The sequence below is a fragment of the Cynocephalus volans genome, chromosome 15 (assembly GCF_027409185.1).
Source record: "Cynocephalus volans isolate mCynVol1 chromosome 15, mCynVol1.pri, whole genome shotgun sequence".
Classification (NCBI taxonomy): Eukaryota; Metazoa; Chordata; class Mammalia; order Dermoptera; family Cynocephalidae; genus Cynocephalus; species Cynocephalus volans.
This window is the reverse complement of record NC_084474.1, coordinates 50,049,133-50,074,579: the sequence shown is the minus strand read 5'-3', so window position 1 is coordinate 50,074,579 and position 25,447 is coordinate 50,049,133. Positions and strand designations below refer to the sequence as shown.

General features: G+C 33.9%; 1 protein-coding gene across 1 annotated transcript in view; it reads left to right on the top strand.

Annotated features, from left to right (window-relative positions):
- LOC134363678 (low-density lipoprotein receptor-related protein 12-like) overlaps positions 1-22,201 on the top strand; it is a 43,601-nt gene extending 21,400 nt beyond the window's left edge. Inside the window, 8 exon segments of the mRNA XM_063079260.1 lie at positions 4,843-4,978; positions 12,926-13,128; positions 14,697-14,732; positions 14,735-15,060; positions 15,062-15,624; positions 15,626-15,814; positions 17,462-17,601; positions 21,224-22,201. Coding sequence (XP_062935330.1) covers positions 4,843-4,978; positions 12,926-13,128; positions 14,697-14,732; positions 14,735-15,060; positions 15,062-15,624; positions 15,626-15,814; positions 17,462-17,601; positions 21,224-22,098 — 2,468 coding nt within the window. The 3' untranslated portion in view covers positions 22,099-22,201.
- The last annotated feature ends 3,246 nt before the right edge of the window (positions 22,202-25,447 follow it).

Here is a 25,447-nt window from a genome sequence, read left to right as displayed (position 1 = left end):
GATGATTTCCATTCCTTTATATACCCAGCAGTGGGATAGCTGTGTCATATGGCAGTTCTGTCTGAAGTTGTTTGAGGAACCTTCATATCATTTTCCATAATGGCTGTACCGTTTTACAGTCCTACCAACAGTGTAGGACGCCTATGGTATTCTTAAAGTAAATTTCTTCTTCACTTAAGTGCCTGTTCCTTCAGCCAAATGATGCCTAAGACAATGAATATTCAGAATAGAGGATAAAGAGAAGGATTTGAGAAACAGTTCTGATCATGTTGAATTTGAGGTTGGAATATCCAGGGGGCATTTGACTATGCTAAGTCTCTGCATTAGAGATTTTAAACCCATAATCTATAAATCATAGTTAAAATTGTTGGAGTGGATGAGATCTTCCATTGAGAATGAAGAGAGCAGAGGCTTGGGAATGAACCATGAACACCAACATATTAGGGGCTTGCTGAGGAAGGAGGATCTAGTGCTAGAGAATTAACACAGAACAGTCAGAATTAGGAGGAGAACCAGAAGAGGTGATGTCAGCAAAATCAGGGTAGAAAAGAAAGTCAGTGTCAAGTGCTTTAGCCCCATGGGGGACTGAAGGTGCATTGGATTTGGCAGTGAGGTCAGCGATGGCCTTTGCCTGCTAGCATAGTTTCTGTGGAGATAAAGAATTGGAAGTCTGACTTCAATGGGTCAAAGAGAAAATGCAAAGTAAGAAAATGAAAAGTGTATTGATGCATCGTGATGAGTTATCAGAAATACAGTAGAAATATATCACAGTATGAGGAGAAGAGGTACATGATTGAGGGCTGAAATAAACCTTGGCATCTCCTTCAATTCAAATAGAAACTCTTAGGCTGGGCAGTTAGCTCACTTGGTTAGAGCATGGTGCTGACAACACCAAGGTCAAGGGTTCAGGTCCCTGTACCAGCCAGCCACCCCACTGCATCTGCCCCAAAAATGACAAATAGCAATTCCTTATTTTAACATACGAGGAAGGTAAGACCCAAAAAGGTTTAGTAGTTTACATTATGGCAAAGCCAGTAAGTGATAGATAAAACAGACAGCATCTAGGTCTTCTGATTCCACATCTACCTGTATATAAAAGGGGACTTCAAAAAGTCTATGGGAAAATGAAATTAAAAGATAAAAATTAAAAAATATAAAATTTATTTCTCAACAGAACCTCCATCAAGTTCAGTATACTTTCGTAGGTGATGGTACTAGTCATTTAGTCAATCCCTAAAAACTGAAGTCCTGGGGGGTTAATTATATCAATGCAGTCTTCTTTTACATTATTAAAAGAAAAATGGGTGGTGCCCTTTAAGGAATTTTTAAGATTAGGAAACAAAAAGAAGTCAGAAGGAGCCAAATCAGGACTGTAAGAGGGATACCTAATGATTTCCCATCAAAACTCTAGCAAAATTGCCCTTGTTTGATGAGAGGAATGAACAGGAGCACTGATGTGGTGGAAAAGGACTCTCTGCTGAAGCTTTCCCGGGAGTTTTTCTGCTAAAGTTCGGTTAACTTTCTCCACTCATAATCAGATGTTATCATTCCAGGCCCTCCAGAAAGTCCACAAGCAAAATGCCTTGAGCATCCAAAAAACTGCTGCCATGACCTTTGCTCTTGATCACTCTGCTTTTGTTTTGACTGGACCACTTCTGCCTCTCGATAGCTATTGCTTTGATTGTGCTTTGTCTTCAGGATTCTGTTGGTAAAGCCACGTTTCATCTCCTGTTGCAGTTCTTCAAAGAAATGCTTCAGGATCTTGATCCCACTTGTTTAAAATTTCCATTGAATGCTTTGCTCTTGTCTGCAGCTAATATGGGCGCAGCAGTTTTGGCTCCCATTGAGCAGAAACTTTGCTCAACTGTAATTTTTCACTCAGAATTGTGTGAGCTGAACCAGCTGAGATGTCTATGGTGTTGGCTATTGTTTCTGTTTTTTTGTTGGTCCTCTTCAATTTGGGCATGAACAAGACTAATTTTTTCCTTGCAAATTGACGTGGATTTTCCTCTGCAGTCTTCATCCTGAACATCGTCTTGTCCCTTTTAAAATGAGTTATCCACTTGTAAACTGCTGATTTCTTTGGAGCCTTGTCCCCATAAGCTTTCTGTAAAGCATCAGTGATGTCATCATTTGTCCACCCAGTTTCACTATAAATTTGATGTTTGTTCTTGCTTCAGATTTAGCAGAATGCATGCTTGTATGAATTTATTTTGGTGCAAAAAAAATGTTGCAATCCATGCATACATAGGTTTTTCGAAATACGCATTTTTTGTGAACTTTTTAAAGACCCCTCGTATGGGCAAACTTTTAACCCCAAAGGGAGGGGAAAAATTTGTTAATGGTTTCTTTTGGCATTTGAATTTATTCTTAGCTATTAAAAGGGAATTAGTTATGATTGTGCCAGAGTGTATTTATCTACTTGCCCAGTATGTTGTATATGCAAAAATGTGTTGATAAAAAGCCACTAGCTGGATCTGGAACAAAATGCCAAATTCAGTCATATTGTAAATGTGCAAAACTACATCAATGTATGTATTTATAACAAATTCAGGGAGAAACTTTATGATACTGTAGTTTTTGGTTGGGGGAATCTTTAATATTTTAAAATAGTGTTATAAAAGTATGTGTTGAATTAGAAATGTTAAGTACTGAATCTTAAGATAATTTATTTATGGGAGTTACATTTTATCTTTGAGCAGTTGTGTGAAAATAAAATATTTACAACATGTATTTTTGAGTATCATACCAGAATATAACTTTGTTTTAGGTATAAGAGCACCACCTATGGGTTTCTCATGTGTTTGGAAATTTTTCTTAAAATCTAATAAAACTAAAAAGCCTAATAAAATTCTTTCTAGTTTTCCCCTATAATTAGTCAATTCATTCATTTAAAGCTTAACAGATTTCTACTTTGTCATAAATTACTTCTACCTCATATCTCACTGTTGTTAAATCAGCTAATGAGTATTTGAGTACTTATGTGTCAGTATTATACATCTAAGTTAAATGTAATTTAACTCAAAATTGTATTATTCTCTTTAATGTAGATGAGTCTTTTAATGAAAATGAACAATTTTCTGTATTTTGGGTAAGGGGTGTAATGATTGTTCTTGCCTGTTTATTTGTTTCTTCCTGAACTTAAGAATTCCTTCAGTATACTACTCCAGAATGCTTTGGTAAGAGATAATTAAAAAATGTCCTATAAATGACTTAGAATGCTTTGGTAAGAGATAATAAAAAAGAATGTCTTATAAGTGGGTAATGTCTTATTAAATTATCGTGATGGTAACTCAGAGCAAAGTGGAAGCAAAACTCTGGCACGTTATTATTAATGAGCTTTTAAAATAGAATTACATTTGGATAAATTTAGTCTTTTTATAAAACATCATTAAAATCGAAATTTTTTTTGTAAGGAAATTTACTCTTAATGAAACAGCAATAGCAAAAAAAACTGTAAGATTTGACTGTGCTGGGGCAATGGGATGAATGCTAAGCCTCTGATGTGTGATATCTGTCTGTTCTGTGCCATGAATCTCCACACTTCTGAAAGTGATTTGAAACCAGATTCCTTTGGCAATATACCCTATTTCCAGGAAAAACCCATTTTATTTCGCAGTAGAATATACTTTTAAAGCATTGATTATATGTTTTCTTCAAGGAATGGGCTATTATGTAGACAAAGGATTGACTTTAAGCAATATAGCTTGCTTTATTTTATTCTTTTGTTTTTGGTGGGTTTTTCTGGCACCTGGACAGTACGGTGATTGAAACCTGAACCTTGGTGTTATTACCAACACATTCTAATCAACTGAGGTAGGCCAGCCCAACTTGCTTTATTTTAATCATTTTGGATAAAGTTCTTTAAATTTTATAGTACACTCGCTAGTATCCTTAACCTAAATTGAATAGACTATGACCTTTGTTATCAAAAAACAAAAGTAATTTTTCCAAATTCCAGTTGTAATGGGGATATTTGGTTATCTACAAATTAGGTTACCTGATTTTTAAACTAACAGCAGAACTCAAAAAGCGTAGGAGTTCAGGCCATAGGTTGTACCAGGCACTTTGCTCACACTGAATCATTTCGTCACTGAACAACTCTTTTGGATAGGTATGAATATTAATTAATTTGTTAATTATTATGATATAATACAAGTCTTACCTTTTGGAAGACAAGCAATTATGTAACTATACTAAGTTCTTATGGTTTTTGAGTTCAGTATTAGTATTTATTTCTAAAGATTGCCACATCACTTGTGATAACTGTCATTGTACCCCTGGTACCAGTGAACTTTAGGCAATTTATAATAAAGAAATCAAATTTAAAAGATGAGTTTTGAAAAAAGATGGTTGGATGGAGTGATCTCCAGGGTTAAAGCTAGCAATCCTAACTCTTGAACTGTTATTTAGTACTATTTGGAAACTTGCTTATAGGCCTAAGACGTACTTAATTAGGATAAGGTACTTTGTCTAAAAAGGAGGAAATTAAAATGTCTCGTTAGAATAATAGAAGCTTTTCTTTTTTTTTCCTGACCGGTAAGGAGATCGCAACCCTTGGCACGGTGTGGTCCGCACCACACTCAGCCAGTGAGCGCCCCGGCCATCCCTATATGGGATCCGAACCCTCGGCCTTGGCACTACCAGCGCAGCACTCTCCCGAGTGAGGCACAGGGCCTGCCCAGAATAATAGAAGCTTTTTAAGGTTGATAATACCACATCTTATTGTATATGATTTGATATTTCAAGTTTTGGAGTTTTTTTAAATAATAAACACTGATTTACTTAATGGTGTGTTTTAAAGTATAATAATTAGCTAAGATTGCTTTGGCTATCTTCCAGCTTGTGGAGAGACTCCAGAACAAATTAGAGCACCAAGGGGTATAATCACGAGCCCAGGCTGGCCTTCTGAAAATCCTGCCAAAGTCAACTGTAGCTGGTTCATAAGGGCAAACCCAGGGGAAATCATTACTATAAGGTAATTCTGATACCTTTATGTATTATTACATATATAATATTTTATTACAAAATATAAATTCAATTCCCAAATATCATTACTTAACATGCAGTAATATAGAAAGAAGATTGTTTAGATATAATAAAGTATAGCTGTATCATTTTAGAATAATGGCACATCTGGCTTATGTTTTGATATTTTCTAATGGTGGTAATGTATTTGTAGTGAGCCATCTATATTCTTCTAAGCTAATTTTTAATGAAAAATACACATTTTCAACATAGCTTATTAGGATCAAGACTAATCTTTTGCAATGGGATAAACAAAACTTAGTAATTCACTTGGAGATCTAGGTAGAGTCTTCTACCTAAATCAGTTAAAACATGATTGTAGGTGCATCTCTGTGTATACGTACATATGTATAAAACTTGTAAGAAGCTACTAATGGATAAATATTTTATCTAGAAAAATCTTTCTTTTTTGACTTTGAAACAAAAGGACATTTGTTAAGAAAACAGAGTGAAAGGCATTCCTAGGGAGAATAACCATAAGTTTTAGTCTAAGAATAAATATGATATAAATAAGGAAGGTTAAGATTAATTTTAAAAACATTTACTGAATATTTGCAGAGAAAAACAGTGTGGGAACAAGATACTAAGGAGCAAATACTGAGTAGAACTAGATATTGCCTGCTCAAGGAAATTATATCAAGGTTATTAGAGAGAAAACTACCTAAAAGGGTAAAAAAACAAACAAACAAACAAAAAAACCTGTGTGCCTGAACAAAGAACTGCACTTGGAACTGAAACACAAATAAGAATGCCGTTCACATCACAGAGACGGTGTTCTGCTACAGCACAAAGGCACCTTCGACATCCTTTCATGTGCAACATTTTTATGGGTAGGAATTACGAAATTTTAGAATTTGGAGGGACTTTGCAGATCATAGACTCATACCTTCATTTTACATTTTTTTTTAAAGCCTTGTAAATTTAGCATACTTTCTCATACTTTTCCATCTTCCTTTTTTATATATATTAACTAATGAGAGAACCAGTCTCTCTTGAGAGACAGAACTGTCACCCATTCCCTTTTTTCTGTGGAAATCATAAACAGGGGTCATATAGGAGGGTACTTTAAAAGGTTCATGGAAAGATTCTTACTATCTCTTAATTCTATTTTTCCATGAAACTTTTGAAGTACCCTCATAGTTTGTTTTCCTTTTAGTTCCTTCTGCCCCAGGTTATGTCTTCTGGAACCCTGGAGCTTGGTGCATATAAAAGCTGTTTTCACTCCTCTGAAAAGTGTGATTATCCTGTTTGATTGATTGGTAGTATGTACCAGTAAGGCTATCTTTCTGCTATAGTACCAGTGATGGAATCTGAACAATATGCCTATTTTCTGTTACTTGTAATATGACTAAGTATAAATGTGTTTACAAAGTAACATTTTTACCAAATATTGGATTTTTTCACTGTAGGACTAGAATTTATAGAGATTTTTATCTTTTAACCTAAAAATTAAACTTGCAGCTTACCAACTCAGTTATATAAAACTTGGAAATTCTTGCCAGCACAGAAGAGATTACATAGAATACTACCATCTTGTTTAGATCATGTGTTGGATCCTTGAGATTTCACAAAATAAGATACATCAAAGACGAAGCACAATACTGATATGCAGAATAAAATTAGAGGTGAGCCCTACATCTGAAGAGGGATTTTCTAAATTCTGGAAGAAGTTAATGAATTAGAATTTGCACATATCGGGTTATTTTAGTAACAATCATAGTTCTTTACTGAAGCCATAATCCTGGTAATACCAAAACTTTAAAAAGACGATATGCATATATATGTACACAAAGACAGACAAGTTTCATGTGATTATTTATGTAAAATCTTAAATAAATGATTCAAAAGAATCATGTGCCATAGTCAAATGCAGCTCATTTAGACAGTATTAGGAAGTTTTAAATTAAATTAGTTTACCATATTATTAAGTCAGAAGAAAAAGGGTATGATTATCTAGGATAGATAGATGCTTTAAAGCATTTTGGTAAAAAGAAAATCCGATTCACTCTGGAATTTAAAATAAATAGAAACATGGTTTTAAAAAATCTAGATAGAAGAGGGAAACTAAAATTACGGAGAATAAACAAACAACACTAAGAGCTCTCTGTGTAAAACTGGCTGAAGATGGTGATATAAAGGCATTTCTCTCCTTTGGAACCCACCAAAATCAACAAAGGCCACCTTATCCATAGGAAATAGGATTGCATCCTAGCACCTTGCTTGAATCCAAGGACTAGGATCAGGCTATTTTGTTCTGGAAAGGAGGCTGAAAAAAGCTTCCACTAACCACTGCCTGAACTTATATGGGGGCTGAGAGCTTAGAGAGGTGAGAGAACATACCCTGACAGATATATAACTGTGCCACCTACTGACTCTGTGAGAGGATCTGTAATACTCTGAACCACTATTTAAGACTGGTTCTGGAATGGAAACCCAGGTTGGGGAACATAGAGGTAAAAAGGGTTAAAAAAAAAAAGTGAGAACCAAAAAACCTTCCACAAAATAAGCCTGCAACCCAAAATTTTAGAATGATTGAAAAAATTTAATACTAAGAAGACAGCCCACAAAATCAAGTTGGAACACAAATTCACACCAGACATTTTAAGTTTTATTATGCAAGAGATTCTTTCTTATCCTTTTTTGTGCCATGGACACTTGGTAGTCTGGTGAAAAATGAATTCTCTTTCAAGATAATGTTTGTAAATTCATTAAATAAAATACATAGCATTACAAAGGAGGCCAATTATATTAAAGTACAGCTATCAGATATTTTTAAATATTTATGATATAGTAATATATGCTTATTTATTAATACAGTAACAAGATCAAGTGATAGTTCTAATAAATCCTGTAATTTCAAAGTAGTAACTCTGTTTTTTGTTTTTTTTTTCTAATTTTATTTTGTCGATATACAATGTGGTTGATTATTGCAGCCCATTACTGAAACCTCTGATTTCTAATAGTGACAGAGTGGCAGGTACTTGTAAGTACTGTCATAGCTTGTTGTTAATATTTTAAATGAAAGAAATCCTAAATTTCAATTAGGGGTTAGTGAAAATAAAGTTGTAAATTGTTTCCACCCAACTTGAGAGAATAGAAACACAATACTCTTACTTGGCCTTTGTTAGGAAAAAAAGTGTTTTAGTATTTGAATTAAAATATGTAAAGGTAACTACTAAAAAAAATAGAAAAAACAATCTGATGCATCTCATAGAAAAAAAGAAACTTTAAAAAAATATATTAATTCAAAAAATAGGAAAGGAGGAAAATGTGAATTCCCCAAATAGGAAGGCTACAAAAACACACAAATAGACTCAAACCTTTAAAAGGCAGATTATCCCATTGGGTTTATTGGTTGGTTTGCATAATCCCACTATAGAGCGCTTATAAGAACATACCTAAAACAAAACTAATACAGAAATTCTAAAAAAGGTTGGATAAAGATTAGCCTCAGAGATACCAATCAAGAGAAGCTAGTGTAGGAGGATTAACATCAGACATAACTGACCTTAAGGCACAAAATACTAGCAACAAATGGGATAATCTACTAGGAAGATACAATAGTAGTGAATTTTGTGTACCTAAAAACATAGCCTAAAATACATGCAAAGCAAAATGTGGAGAATTACCAAGCAAGTTTGACTAATCCACAATTAGAGTGGAAGATTTTTTAACACACCTTTAATGTTCATATCTATTTCAACAGACAATACACATTCTTTTAAGATATGTGGAACATTTAAAGAAAATTGTTAAGTCGCAAAGGAATTCTTTAATACATTTTAAAGACTCTATGTCATTCAGATTGTGTTTTCTTATCACAATGCAATTAAAATAAAGGGAAAAAAATAACAAAACCTATACATTTGGAAACATATTCCCAAATAACTCCTGCATTAAAGAAGAAACACAGTGGGACTAGGTATTTTTTTTAAAACCATAGTGAAAGTATTACATATTAAAAGTGTTGGAACACATGGAAAAAGTACTTAGAGAAAACTTTGCAGCTTTTAATGCACTGATTTAAAAATTAGTAAGATGGAAAATAAATAAGGTTCAACACTTAACTCAAGTTTAGAAGAATGAGAGGGTAAGTTTTAAGTTAGAAAAAAAGATCAGGAAAATTAATAGGATTCAATAAAACAAAAAATTGGCTTTTTGAAAAAGTGAGGAAAATAGACAAAACTCAAGGCAAGACAAGAAAAAAGAAAAGATACAAATAAATAAAAATGAAAAATTATAATTATAGATATAATAGAGATTATAAAAGTCATAATAGCGTATTACTTTTATGTTAATTCTTTTATACAATTAGAGGAAATGGATTATTTTGTAGAAAATGTAAATTACCAAAATCGATTCAAGAAGAATTAGAAAACTGATGAAATCAACAGCCATTAAAGAAATAGAATCAACATTCAAAATAAAGCTCCAGACCTAGATAGTTTTATAGGCAAGTTTTACCAGATAAACAGAAAAGGAATTTTCAGAACCTGATAAAGGATGTCTGTTAAAAAATTTTAAAAAACAAACAATGTCAAAGTTAATTTCAGCACCAAAGACGAAGACAAGAATGCACCCTTCCACTCTGTGCCAGAACCCCTAGTCATTGCAATAATGCAAGATAGAAATTAGTGGTGTGAAATTGGGAAGGAAAAAACAGAACTTTACTAACAAAGCAAATTTAAGGACCATAGATATGAAAAATCTTTAAATTATGTGAAAGTACTGTGTACAGCTTTGTAGTAATAAATTTCACTATCCAGATTAAAAGAATAATTTCTAAAAAAATTTTAATTACCAAAACTGACTGGAAAAAGTTTAAGAAATGCTGATTAAACAAACAAAAAAAAAAAAACATGAAAAAATTGAAATCTCTCCCCTGTATTCTGAAGAGGCACAGGGCATAGGTATGTTAGCAGTGCTTTTACAATGTAAACTGTATGGAACACTAAAAAAAATCCTGAAAACTAATTCTACTTATAAATGCATTAAAAAATCCTAAATATTAGCAAACCAAATCTGATAGGGTATATACATGAACAGATATTTGTTGATGATTTCTTGTTCTGGACAAGGTCCCTGCTTTTGTGAATCTTAAACATTTTAGTGGACTAAAAATAGATTAAGAGATTATCTTGCTTCAGTGGAACTGGCCCTCCCATAAACAATTATCAACTTTGGATAAAATTTTAAAAACTATTTCAAGGCACTAGAGAGTAATCAGAAGCTGGCAGAAAATGGAGGGTATTCCACTCTTGAGAAAAGGAACCACATTGGGTATAAAATGCTCATTTCCTACCTGCTGCCTGAAGATTCTCACCAGTCTGTGCAGCATGGAGTGACTGGAATTCAAGTAGATCATCATAGTCTTGAAAGCTTGAGGAGCCAGAATGGAGTTGAGGCTACCAGAGTGACTGGAAACTGAAAAAGCAAATCCTGGAAAGGAGAGAGCCACAAACTATGAAGCCCTTACATTTGCATATAAATTCCTCTCAAATCCTTTGCTGACCCATGAACTATGCATGCTTAAAGGAGACCCCAAGGAACAACTGGAAGGCTGAAAAAGCTGTGCAAGGATTTCAGCTACTGAACACCACAGAGGAGGCAGAGTTTGGAGTTTGAATCCTGTTCATCACAGGGGAGACAGTTTGGAGTTTGAAACTTGCTGCCTTAGAGCGGCTTCCTAAACACCTTGGATTGTTATTGGAACCCTGTAACTGTCATACTTTTCAAGTTTACATCTTTAAGCACAACTACTGAGCTTATCTCTGGCTGACCTCTTCTAGAAGAAGTGTACAATTTTCTGTTTCTACTTTGCCCTTCGTTTAAACTAAGTGGGTTTAAACAAACCCAATCTAACAAAGTGTAAAACCAAACCTCCGTAAGTTCAGGGTAATCAGATAGTATTTTAACTGTGTGGTAGAACAAAAATTAGTATATTCTATATTCTAGATAAATGAAAGAAGAAAAAGAAAGATCTTGACCCCTACTTGAGAACACACAAAAACTAATTCAAGATAAATCCTAGGTATAGATGTAAAAACTAAAACTCTAAAATATAAGAAAAAAATTGTTGAATTATCTTTGGGATCTTAGGGTAGGCAAAGGTATCCACTAAAAGCGCTAAAACATAAAGGAAAAAATAATAAATTAGACTTCATCAAAACTAAAATTAAAAACTTTACACATTAAAAGATTCCATTATGAAAATGAAAAGGCAAACTTATAGACTGGAAGAAAAAACTAGTAATACACATATCAAATAAAGGGCCTGAATCCAGAATATAAAAAGAATTTTTATAACTCAAAAAGACAACCCAGGTTTTTCAAAATGGGCAGAAGAACAGACACTTCACAGAAGATATGAGTGGCCCATAAGCATATGAAAAGATGTTCAACATAATTAGTCTTCAGGGAAGTGCACTAAAAACCACGTAAGAGATTCCATTTCACACCCACCAATGATTAAAATGAAAAAGACCGACCACATCAACTACTGGAGAGAATGTGGGTGTGGGTAGATGTACACATGCCTTGCATAACAGACATTCCCCCAATTAAGTCCATGTTTATAATATATAAAAAGTTCTTAAGTAAATAAAAAATTTTAGTGAATGAAGACTGTAACAAGGCAATTCACAGGAAAAGAAATAAAAATAACCAATAAACATAGGAAAAGGTATTTCAGTATCAGTAAATATGGAAATGCAGAATAGAACAACGATAAATCTTTTGTCCACCTAATTGGCAATACATTTTTAAAAAATAGAATACCTCATTTTGCTAGAGGGGTGGGTTATAGGGTAGTTAGATACATACTTTGTGGAATCGTGAATTAGTATGAATATTTTATGTCAGTGTCTGTTAAATTTAAAAAGGAATCATGTCTTTTAACTCAGGAATATTACTTCTAGAAAACTGTGTCCTAGAAAAATACTCACTCATGCGTATGAGAGAGAGAGATACATGTATAAGGATTCAAAATCATCATTAATGATAGTGAAAAACTGAAAACAGTCAAATTGTCTATCAGCTTTTGTTACGGCTATTCAGAATATTTAAAGAGGAAAATTCTGGTATAATAATCCTTGGATAATTTCATTATTACTTAGTTTAAGGCAGAGGCAAGAAGATAAAGTCATATCACTTTTTGATGAGACCTGTTCAGATATTGGAAAATTATATTTTGGTATCTCTTTTTTCATAAGCATATTTTGTATGTGCTTTTATTCAGTTGACTTTTTTGTCCTTTACTTATGCCCATATTTTATGAACTACAAGATATTTAGATCTAAAGTGATTTATGTAAAAAAATATCCCCAAACTTAGGGGCTTTTCACTGAAAATGTTTTTTTGTTTGTTAACTTTTAATTTTTTTTTATTTTACTCACATTTTGTGCTATTTGTTCTCCTGAAAATGTGTGCTACAAACTTTTCATTAAGCAAGCAGATGTACTAGTCTAATGTAAGAGAAGGCTGACTTTCTCTGTGTGTACCTCAGTTCATCAAATTATGAAGTAGTTTATCTGGTTCAAACACAGAACAATTTAGGATATTTTGAATTTGAAGTGGCCTTTCCTAAATAAACACACATGGAGAAGAAAAAGGTGCCAACTATGACCTGCTTTTTTTTAGTATTATTTTGTAATCTGGTATTACTTATGAAGAAGGAATATGAAGGTTCTGGAACCTGGAAAAGAGATACAAATATTAGGAACACAGAAGCAGTATTATTATTTGCTGATGATAAAGTCATAGGCCTGGAAAATTCAGGAGAACCAGTGAATGTATACAGGCTTATAATGATGTCCTCAGTTACACTGTCTTATTATGAATTTTTTTTTCCAAAATTACTTTATTTGTAGTCTTTCATAACTTTTCTGTGTGTGTATAGTTTTCAGGATTTTGATATTCAAGGGTCCAGAAGATGCAGTTTGGACTGGTTGACGATAGAAACATACAAGAATATTGAAAGTTACAGAGCTTGTGGTTCCACAATTCCACCTCCATATATCTCTTCACAAGATCATGTCTGGATCAGGTTTCATTCAGACAACAGCATCTCTAGAAAGGGTTTCAGACTGGCATATTTTTCAGGTGTGTTTTTAAGTAATAAGAAAAATATTGAACCAAATTTTATGGTTTTAACTGCTCAGTCACTTTGAAGTTAATTTCAAAACAACATCCATTTAATGATGACTAGGCCCTCAAGGCAGCTGAGATTGAAGATTAGATGCTAAAATCAGGTGGTCTGGGGCTGGGTTTCCAAACGATGTTTTGCATAATCCTAATAAAATGATTAATTTCAAAAACTAAACATCTTTTTAAACATCTTGAATGCATTTATTTTTAAAATGCATTTTTTTATTTTGCAAGTAGTTTTTTCCCTCAAGTGCTTACCCACATCCTGAAAGTTACTTTAGAATATACTTTTTGTGTGTGAATTATCATTGTTTTTACACCTTCAAAGATAAAACATAACCAGTTTCATCTTCATAGTTTATAGCCTCAGAAAAAGTAGTCATCTTTTGCTTTTCTTAAACTGTATCCAAAAAAAGGTGACCAGATTATGCAAAAATGAATAATCCAGAGCATTAGAGTTATGTATATTTTTCTGCTAAAAATTATTTTGCATCTTTTGAGATTACATAGTTTCCTTTAGCAAACATATGCTACTTTTTATCTTTTTTCTTAAAAACACAGCCGTTGTAATATTTATTTAGCTATTCACTGACAAATAAGTTACCTATTTACCAATAAATAAGTTGTTGGTGAAAAGCAAATACTGGCCCAAAATTGTTAATTTGGGTACTGCAGGAATCTAATGTTGTTTGGTTGCCTTTCCCTATCTCATTATTGTTATATATTTAGTATGGTATTCAAAGGTAATCAGAATTCTGTAAGCACCTCAATTTTTTTCTCCCCTTCCTTTTATTTTGATGAATAAATTTATACCTTTAGCTCAGATTCATGTAGTATTTTGTAGTCATGTTAAAAAAGAAATTATAAATTGGAAATACTGTTTTCTGATTACATGAAACATTATAAACAGTATAAAGTTGATCTTATGATAGTCTTGGCAAAAGTTTGAGTCTAAATAATGGGCTTGCAAAATACACTATCATGTATATAGCAAAATAGTGTGTGTTTGTGTGTATATATATATTTATGTATACATACGTATATAGAGAGACAAGAACTACAGAACAATATGAAAAAATTACTTGAACAGGTGATTGTTGTGGATAAATTTTTCTTCATTAAGAAAAGTCTATCATTGTTTTAATTGTGTTTATGAAAGAAGTTATTTAAAATTCTTAGGCAATATGTCTTATTGGCTTGTGTATCTGACATCATTTTATTAAATGTTCTGCAGTAAAATAGCTGTCTGCAAAAACAGAATTGGTCCCTTCTCCTTTTAGATCAAAATACAAAGATCTTTATGGAACAAGTAATCAGCATTCGATAAATTGAATTATTGAATAATTGATGTGCCAGTACTACTTTGTCATTAGAACTTAACCCATTTTTTTAAAGATTTTTTTAACCCCTATCACTTGGGCCTAATCGTTTATTATGAAAATACCACTTGCTGTTATATATCTTTTGAGGAGTATGTTTTTTCTGCTTCCCTCTCCGTCTCTCTCCTACCCACATCCTGCCAGGGAAATCTGAGGAACCAAACTGTGCTTGTGATCAGTTCGTTGTGGTAACGGAAATTGTATACCAGAAGCCTGGAAATGCAATAACATGGATGAGTGTGGAGATAGTTCCGATGAAGAGATCTGTGCCAAAGAAGCGAATCCTCCAACAGCTGCTGCTTTTCAGCCCTGTGCTTACAACCAGTTCCAGTGTCTTTCCCGTTTCACCAAAGTTTACACTTGTCTCCCTGAATCCTTAAAATGTGATGTGAACATTGACTGCCTTGACCTAGGAGATGAGATAGACTGTGATGTGCCAACTTGTGGGCAATGGTTAAAATATTTTTATGGTATTTTCTATTCTCCCAATTATCCACTTTTTTTATTCTCACTTTTATCCTCCTGGAAGCAATTGCTCTTGGTTAATAGACACTGGTGATCATCGTAAAGTCATTTTGAGCTTCACTGACTTTAAACTTGATGGTACTGGTTATGGTGACTATGTCAAAATATATGATGGATTAGAGGAAAATCCACACAAGCTTTTGCGTGTGTTAACAACTGCTTTTGATTCTCATGCACCTCTTACAGTTGTTTCTTCTTCTGGACAGATAAGGGTACATTTTTGTGCCAATAAAGTGAACACTGCAAGGGGATTTAATGCTACTTACCAGCTAGATGGCTTCTGTTTGCCATGGGAAATACCCTGCGGAGGTAACTGGGGGTGTTATACTGAGCAGCAGCGTTGTGATGGATATTGGCATTGCCCAAATGGAAGGGATGAAATCAATTGTACCATGTGCCATAAGGAAGAATTTCCATGTTCTCGAAATGGCGTGTGTTATCCTCGTTCTGATCGCTGCAACTATCAGAATCATTGCCCAAATGGATCAGATGAAAAAAACTGCTTCTTTTGCCAGCCAGGAAATTTTCATTGTAAAAATAATCGTTGTGTTTGAAAGCTGGGTATGTGATTCTCAAGATGACTGTGGTGATGTGAGCGATGAGGAGAACTGCCCAGTAATTGTGCCTACCAGAGTCACAACTGCAGCCGTCATAGGGAGCCTTATTTGTGGCTTGTTACTCGTCATTGCACTGGGATGTACTTGTCAGCTTTATTCTCTGAGAATGTTTGAATGAAGGTCAGTATCAAAACAAAACGATACTGGTCATGCTCTCTACAGTAAAAGCATGGCCCAAATATTTTAAACAACTACTTTAATGATTAGCAATGTATTTTTATTTTATATTAGTTTATAAATGTATAAATATTGTTTATGATTTATGAGATTAGTGTGAAAAGCCCAAGACTCAAAAGGCTTAGTTATGATGTGAGAAAGGCCAGTTTATATTTACCAACTCCCATTCTCAGATTAATCCATTTTATCAGAATTTTGTAAGCTGCAACTCTCAGTTGTTTTTTTTTTTTTTTGCTGTTTTTATAAATATAAGGATACTTCAAAAAGTTTATGGAAAATAGAATTAAAAGATAATACTTCAAAAAAAAGATAATATGAATCTTTTCATGAACTTTTTGAAGTGCCCTCATATTAATTCAACAATTCCAGATATTTGAGAACTGTGATCAAAGCACTATACAGGTGAATAGAAAAATGAATATCACAAGCAGTTTACAGTTATGAGGAAAGAATTTGTGCATGGAGTAAGAAGACAGGAGTATAAGTTCTTTAAGAACTGTAAGACTAACTGGTATAAAAGTCAAAAGTACCTTATCTAATGGGAGAATGTGGAAAGGCTTTAATTGGTGAGGTGCCAATGAAATGTATGAGTAGAATGTAGATAGGAAAAAGGTGTTGTAGTTAAAAAAAGAAAAAGGAAAAGGAAAATAGAAGTAGGAATGCCCAGCAGTGCTTAGAGTGAGCACATGTTCAACTTATCTGGAGCCAAAGACACTTATGAAGGACTAATAGGAGATAAGACTGGAGTACAAGGCTAATGTCATGCTGTAGACTTCAGTAAGAGCCACACTTCAGAGTTCTTATTTCATTAAGACACAGTTAACTATTAAAGAATGAGTTTCAGAGACAGTAGTTTTCTGCATGGTGCAGGATAACGTGGACCTGGGGGAAGTTAATGTCAGAGAGGTCCCCAGAAGGCTGTTGTGGAGACAATGACTTTCACTCCCAGGTTAGTTACAAACAATACATTTAACAAAGAACTTTACCTACCAGACATCTAAGATAGTAGATGGCACACAGATGCACAATATTGTAATAATTGCTGCATCTTTTCTTTGAACAAGTATAAATGGCCAGAAAACTTACCACATTGCAACAAAAGAGCACAATGAAGAGTCAGAGGTCCTGAGTTCAAGAACCAGCTATCCTAAAAAGTTTTGGTGATTCATTTCACGTTCTTATCTGACAAATAAATGCCTTGGATGTAATGAATAAAAGCATCTCCTGAGAACTTTCAAATATTGTCACCTAAAGTCTGCCCCCCGCCCAACCGCATATTCTTCGGGGATTAAAAATCTAGTATTTTTATTTCTTTCTTTACCTTTTAAAGGGATTTCCAGTTTATTAAAACTTAGTGATCTAGGGTTCTACTAGTGTAAAGCCCCATGAAGACAAGCACACCGCTTCATCTTTGTATTCCCAGTGTAGGGTTATCCCTACATATATTCAGTAAATGTTCATTGAATGACTAACTTTTAAAAATGATCAACTATACTCATATTCAGATTGTTTTAATTACTACGAGTTGAAAATTATTGTTTTGCCTTGCCCCCCTTTTTAACTGTTTTTCGCCCCCATCTGTTCTCGAAGGTCTTTTGAAACATAGTTGTCAAGAGTGGAAGCAGAATTGTTAAGAAGAGAAGCCCCTCCCTCTTATGGACAATTGATCGCTCAGGGTTTAATACCACCAGTTGAAGACTTTACTGTTTGTTCGCTTAATCAGGTGTATTGTAATTTATGATCTCTATTTCAGTATACCTCTTAAAATGAAATCTATGCCTGTATGTAAGGTAAGACAAGGACCCTTGACTGTCAGCATTTTTGCAGTCAGGTCAAAGTTTAAATATATGGAAGATTTGAAATTATAATTTTTTTCATTATATTTTAACAAATACTACAAATTACAGGAGTATATTTTTCATTCTTCCAATTTAGTTGTGAGATTCTTAAGCATTTTATTGTTTAGGATAATTCAGTGCATTAAAATTCAAAAGCAAGTTTGGCAAATTATTTTCTACTTGAACTGATTATTTAGAAGATTTAAGAGTGAATGCTAAAATTAATATTCTAGTAATATATTAAGCTAGATTAACCAGTCAGAAGTAAAAGTAATCAAAATGAAGTTAACATTTCCACCTCACATGAGGAAAAACTTCCTCAAGCTGGATTTTACATTACTTAAGAATATATACCATTTTCTTTATATAGTAACTAATTCTTTATTAATGTTTTTGAATTCTTTAAATTTCTCAGCAATTTAAAAATAATTTTTTCAATGCTTAAATGTGTGCTCAGGTTCATTTTAGGCGTAAGAGTTTATACATTTAAATTGTAGATTCATTTAAGAAACATTTATAAAAATTTTCTTCAGTATCGGGATTAAGAAAAATTCTAAATATTGTTTTCCAGTGATTTAATTCTGTTCCAAATGGAAGACCATTTCTTTTTTGGTAAAAGACTTTTCTGACTACAGTCTGTCACTTTATTTGGGTCTTTCAGGAAATCTTTGGTGAGAATTTGTAGTTTTAAAACATTTCTCCTGATGTAATTTGCTAAGTAAATAATTTAGAAATTTCACTGGTTGGAAGTTTGTGTGCAAAATAGGGAAAAGCCTAAATTGTAGCTTCTTTATATTGTTGTCCCTGTTACGGGGAAAGTTTCTCTTTAAGTAGGCTTTCAGACCATGGCTAATTCCATTCACCTGCTCCATCATCTACTATCCACCACCTCTAAACACTAAGTGAGAAGGGGCATAGGCCACACAAGACAGCCTTCACTCCTTACACCAGTTGCACCCACCCTCCAGTGTGATAATTCACTAGGATTCACAGAATTCACTGAAAGCTGTTTACTCATGGTTATGGTTTATTACAGGGAAAGGTTACAGATTAAAATCAGCCAAGGGAAGACATACACAGGACAGAGTTCAGGTTCAAACATGGACCTTCCAGTGGTACTTTCCACATAGAGATAGGAGAGCATTACACAGTTGTGTGACGATATGCACAAAATATTACCAACCAGGGAAGCTCATCTTAGTTTTCGTGTCCACAGTTTTCATTGGGGCTCCCTCACATGGATGTGATTAATTGCACTTCTGGCTAATCTCATTCTCTAACCCCTCCAGAGACTGCCTGATACCACATGACCCAAATCCCCCACCCTTCATCACATTGGTGGTGTGACTTAGAGCCTCCATCCTAAATCACAGAGTTACTCTCTGGCTGGCCCAAGGCCCCCAAGCAAAGACATTTCTATCAGTCATGACATTCCAAGGGCTTAGAGATCACATCCCCAGAAACCAAGGACAAAGCCTTTGGGTAAGGTTAAATTCTTTACTGTATACTATCTCATTCTCTAAGGTTATAATTAAATGTTGTGTGAGAATTCTACTTCAACAGCATTTAAAAATAAAATGTGTTTATGAATAGTAAGCTAGATTTTATTCATTAATTTGAGTAAACTCTCAAGTTTGAAACTTTTTGTAACAAATTATTAAATTTCCATAGCAGTTTTTAAAAAGAAAAATAATCTTGTAATTTACTGTCTCACTCACAATAAAAATGCTTTCTGAGTAAACTGAAGAAGTATATAAAACTTATTTCCAAAATATTCATAAAGTCTCCTCATAGAATCTAATGTTAGATTGGCAATCTTTTAATTAAACAGACTTTTTAACTAAGTAGAGAGCTGCACCTCACTATGATAAACTATAACGTTAAAGTTGGCATTAAAGTATGCCGAAGGCATTGTTGACCTTGCTGGCGATAGCTGCATAACATGGAGGGATATCTGAAGAGACTTTTGTTCATTGCTGGATATAATAACATAGTGCTCACACAGAGCCTTACAACTTGAATGCTGAGTACCAATCTATGGAGAAGATCATTAGGGATGTGAACAAGTAGTTTTTGTTCTGTTGTTTTGTTTTTCTAAATTTAGATACCTCTTAATTGGTGAAAAATATTACTTATTTGCATAACAAATCCATGTGTGCTGATACCTAAATTTCTTATTGAAAGTCTGTGTTTTATTAAAGCTAGACTATGAAATATTCCTATGATAATAGCTTCTTAGCTTTCCATGAATTATGTCCAAAGCACTGTAGAAAAGGCCTATATCGAAATCACAGATGATTGCAATACCAGTCACAGAAATGGAAAATATAAGTTTCACATCTTCCATTTTCTATTCACTTCTTTTTTCTGTGAGGGTAAAGGCAAGAGGCATGAGTTTTAGCAGAGGGAAACTACCACTATTTGGAAATACTCTATTTTAAATACACTAAATGCTAGGTTGATAAAAAGCTGTTTCAAGTTTGAATACTCCTTTTTATAACCACTAGATGGAGCTTAAAGATTACTTTATGTAAATGCTATACATTTTTAAAGAACAACCTGTAGATTCGTTCATCTAGAAAAAAGATTTTTTTAAGGTTATTTTACATATGCACTACTTAAAAATCATCAGTTTTCAAAGAATAATGATGGTATTTTATATTTAATACTAAACTGTAGAAAGTAAAACATGTTTAGGGTTCAGATCCCCATACCAACCAGTGGTCAAAAAAAAAAAAAAAAATTTTTAAAGGTTGAGAAGAAATCCAGATGTCCGCATACCATCGTGTAGTGCCATAAACAAGTAAATTTTTTTAGCTTTTTTGTTGTTTTTTGTTACTTTCTGTGCTGTATTACAAATATATTAATTCCTTTATTTGTGACAATATAATTAAATCCTCAGTATCCATTCATTCAGCAAATCTTTGAGAACCAATTTTCACATGTTTTGGAAAGTTTCAGCCTTATAAATCAAGTCTAATTTGTTCTATGTTCTAAAAAAAAAACAGATAAGGACCTAGTTTTCATATTCCTTAAGTCACTTGGTGAATTATGGTAGAGATTTTTCTACTTTCCTAGTTGTAGAAATATCAAATGATTTTATTTTCTAGCTTTGATATGCTTTTAGGATTGGATTACTGTGTGAGGTTTTTAAACAAAATAACATAATTGACATTAAATATTACTTTAAAGTTGCCTATATAAAATGAAGTATCAAGAAAATCTTAAACAGGGCTGGCCAGTTAGCTCAGTTCATTACAGCATGGTGCTGATAACACTGAGGTCAAGGGTTTTGATTTCCATACCAACCAGCTGCCCCCCCCCCAAAATCTTAAACGCAGTGAGCAGTGATTCAAGTTATAGATTAAATTCTATAGTGAGATGAACCTGTATAGGTGAGAGAACTTAATATGTCTTCCATAGACCCTGATAACGAGTAGTAGAATTTTTAGCCACAACACATTCTTGAGAAGGGTGTCTTCCATCTTAATAACTTGCTGTTAGCTATCTTAAGATCTTTTCTTTTCTGTTTTGGAAAATCTGAGGCTAGCTGTACGATCTCAGCTTGGATTTACTTCATTCAGGCTTCCTATGGCAGGCAGATCCAGCAACATTTGGAATCGTATTTTTAATTTTGCAAGATCACGTCATTTGGGGTCATTGGCTTTGGTCTCAGCAGATGGATTTGAGGTTGTCCCTAGTCAGAGTACCAACAGAGAATCTGAAAGAAGTCATACTCACAGAAGTTTCTTTTCCTTGGAGTCTGATGATACAGACACAGAAAATGAGAGAAGAGATGCAGCAGGAGCATCTGGTGGCGTTGCAGCTCCTTTGCCCCCAAAAGTCCCTCCCACAACAGCAGTAGAAGCAGCAACAGGAGCATGTGGAAGTTCCTCAACCCAGACTACTCGAGGTGGTCATGCGGATAATGGAAGGGATGTGACAAGTGTGGAACCCCCAAGTGTGAGTCCAGCAAGTCACCAGCTTACAAGCGTGCTAAGTCGTGTGACTCGGGGGCTACGTTGTGTACGTTTTACATTAACGCGATCAAGCTCCATAAATCAGAACCAGAGTCCTTTGAGACAACTTGATAATGGGGTAAATGGAAGAGAAGAAGATGATGATGTTGAAATGCAAATTCCAGTTGCTGACGGAGCTTCAGACTTTGATGTGAATGACTGCTCCAGACCTCTTCTTGATCTTGCCTCAGATCAAGGACAAGGGTTTAGACAACAATATAGTGCAACAAACCCTGGAGTAAGGCCAAGTAATCGAGATGGCCCCTGTGAGCGCTGTGGAATTGTCCACACTGCCCAGATACCACACACTTGCTTAGAAGCAACTATGAAAAATGAAACGAGTGATGATGAGGCTTTGTTACTTTGTTAGGTACGAATCACATAAGGGAGATTGTATACAGGTTGGAGCAATATCCATTCATTTTTTTGTAACTTTACAATTAAACTAGTTTTAGTTTAAAAAGAAAAAAGATGCAGGGTGATTTCTTATTATAGGTTAGCCTGCATGGTTAAGTAAAACAACTTGTGACTCTATGAACTTAGAGTTTACTATTTTAGCAGCTAAAAATGCGTTATATATTCATATTGTTCAATAATGTTCTTTCATTTGTTACTAATTGTTTTTATCCTGGTGCTGTAGTTCACGATAGAAATATGGCTGCTGAAACTCATTTGACTGTCATTTTATCTATCCTATGTTAAAAGTTTGTTTGTACAAAATAATACCTCATTTTAATTGAACCTTTTATGCTTTTGCCAACACATCTTGTAACTTAATATACTAGATATTAGGTTAATATACAAAAAAAAAAACACCCTTATACTCACCTGTGTTTTTGTTTGTATAACAACTTGTCTATTATTGGATTTTATCATAATATGAACTTATCAAAGGGAAGAAAATTTTTTCTAACAATTTTTCTTTTATGTTTAAACGCAGTGATGTAAAATTTAGGTAGAATTAGATAAATTAATGGCAGAAACAAACCTCTTTTATAGATTTTCTAATGTTGACTTTAATACTCTAATATGGTACAAACCAAATGGTAAAATCCCAAGTCATTTCTTTTTTCATCTCTATTTAAAGACATCATTAAGCAAAATATGTACAAAAATTGTACAAGATAAGTTCCAACTGGTAATGTCTTTCCCTAATGTAGGGTTATGCTTGTATTGGACCCTAGGGATTTGCACTAAAATCATATCAAGGTCTCAGATGAGTTTAGTGCACAAGCACTATCACTTTAAATACTATTATTTGCTACCACAATGACTATATATTTCCATAGCTTTTATGGGGGGTGGGGAGGGCATTTTTTATTACAACTTGAAAATGCGGTGCTAGTTTCATATTTATTTGTTGTATTTAAAACTACATTATTGTAAGAGTGATTTTTTTCAATGTATTTTATTCCTGGGGGTATCATGCTACAATCTTAAAGAAAAGAAAATTAAGAAATCATTCAGATCACCCCTCTTTTTTAGGTAGAATGAATTGCAAAATCCAGCATATTTTTTTTATTGTCAATTCCTATTTATTTATTCTTCAGGTGTCTGTTTTAGTAGCTTAATGATTGAGTATGAAAAATGTATTTGTGTGTGATTATTGCTATTTATTAAATTTTAAATACTTTGCTGAATGTCATTTTAAAGCATGTTTGAGGTCTCATGTATTTGTCGTGTTATGCCATCAGGAAGAACTGACTAAAATGTTTTAATATGTATCAAAAAAGTGATTTTTTTCTATTGCCTTGAGGTACTTTTTATTTTTATTTATTTTATTTATTTTATTTTTATTTTTATTTATTTTTTATTTATTTATTTATTGTTTTTTTTTTTTTGAATTTTATTTTGTCGATATACATTGTGACTTATTGTTGCCCATCTCCAAAACCTCCCTCCCTCCTCCCTCCCCCCCTCCCCCCCAACAATGTCCTTTCTGTTTGCTTGTCGTATCAACTTCAAGTAATTGTGGTTGTTATATCTTCTTCCCCCCCGCCCCCGGTTTTTTTTTTTTGTGTGTGTGTGTGTGTGTGTGTGTGTGAATTATATATTAATTTTTAGCTCCCACGAATAAGTGAGAACATGTGGTATTTCTCTTTCTGTGCCTGACTTGTTTCACTTAATATAATTCTCTCAAGGTCCATCCATGTTGTTGCAAATGGCAGTATTTCATTCGTTTTTATAGCTGAGTAGTATTCCATTGTGTAGATGTACCACATTTTCCGTATCCACTCCTCTGATGATGGACATTTGGGCTGGTTCCAACTCTTGGCTATTGTAAAGAGTGCTGCGATGAACATTGGGGAACAGGTATACCTTCGACTTGATGATTTCCATTCCTCTGGTTATATTCCCAGCAGTGGGATAGCTGGGTCATATGGCAGATCTATCTGCAATTGTTTGAGGAACCTCCATACCATTTTCCGTAGAGGCTGCACCATTTTGCAGTCCCACCAACAGTGTATGACAGTTCCTTTTTCTCCGCAACCTCGACAGCATTTATCGTTCAGAGTCTTTTGGATTTTAGCCATCCTAACTGGGGTTAGATGGTATCTCAGTGTGGTTTTGATTTGCATTTCCCGGATGCTGAGCATTTTTTCATATGTCTGTTGGCCATTTGTATATCTTCCTTAGAGAAATGCCTACTTAGCTCTTTTGCCCATTTTTTAATTGGGTTGCTTGTTTTTTTCTTGTAAAGTTGTTTGAGTTCCTTATATATTCTGGATATTAATCCTTTGTCAGATGTATATTTTGCAAATATTTTCTCCCACTCTGTTGGTTGTCTTTTAACTCTGTTAATTGTTTCTTTTGCTGTGCAGAAGCTTTTTAGTTTGATATAATACCATTTGTTTATTTTTCCTTTGGTTGCCCGTGCTTTTGGGGTCGTATTCATGAAGTCTGTGTCCAGTCCTATTTCCTGAAGTGTTTCTCCTATGTTTTCTTTAAGAAGTTTTATTGTTTCATCCTTAATCAATTTTGAGTGGATTTTAGTATACGGTGAGAGGTATGGATCTAGTTTCGTTCCCCCTCATGTGGATATCCAGTTATCCCAGCACCATTTGCTGAAGAGGCAGTCCCTTCGCCACTGAATAGGCTTGGTGCCTTTGTCAAAGATCAGATGGAAGTAAGTGTGTGGGTTGATTTCTGGATTCTCTATTCTATTCCATTGATCAGTGTGTCTGTTTTTATGCCAGTACCATACTGTTTTGGTTATTATAGCTTTGTAGTATAGCTTAAAGTCAGGTAGTGTTATGCCTCCAGCTTTATTTTTTTTGCTCAGCATTGCTTTGGCTATGCGTGGTCTTTTATTGTTCCATATAAATGTCTGGATAGTTTTTTCCATTTCTGAGAAAAATGTCTTTGGAATTTTGATGGGGATTGCATTGAATTTGTATATCACTTTGGGTAGTATGGACATTTTCACTATGTTGATTCTTGCAATCCAAGAGCATGGGATATCTTTCCATCTTCTCGTATCTTCTCTAATTTCTCTCAGCAGTGGTTTGTAGTTCTCATTATAGAGATTTTTCACCTCCTTGGTTAACTCAATTCCTAAGTATTTTATTTTTTTGGTGGCTATTGTAAATGGGCAGGCTTTCTTGATTTCTTGTTCTGCATGTTCACTATTGGAGAAAAGAAATGCTACTGATTTTTGTGTGTTGATTTTGTATCCTGCTACTGTGCTGAAATCATTTATCAATTCCAACAGTTTTTTT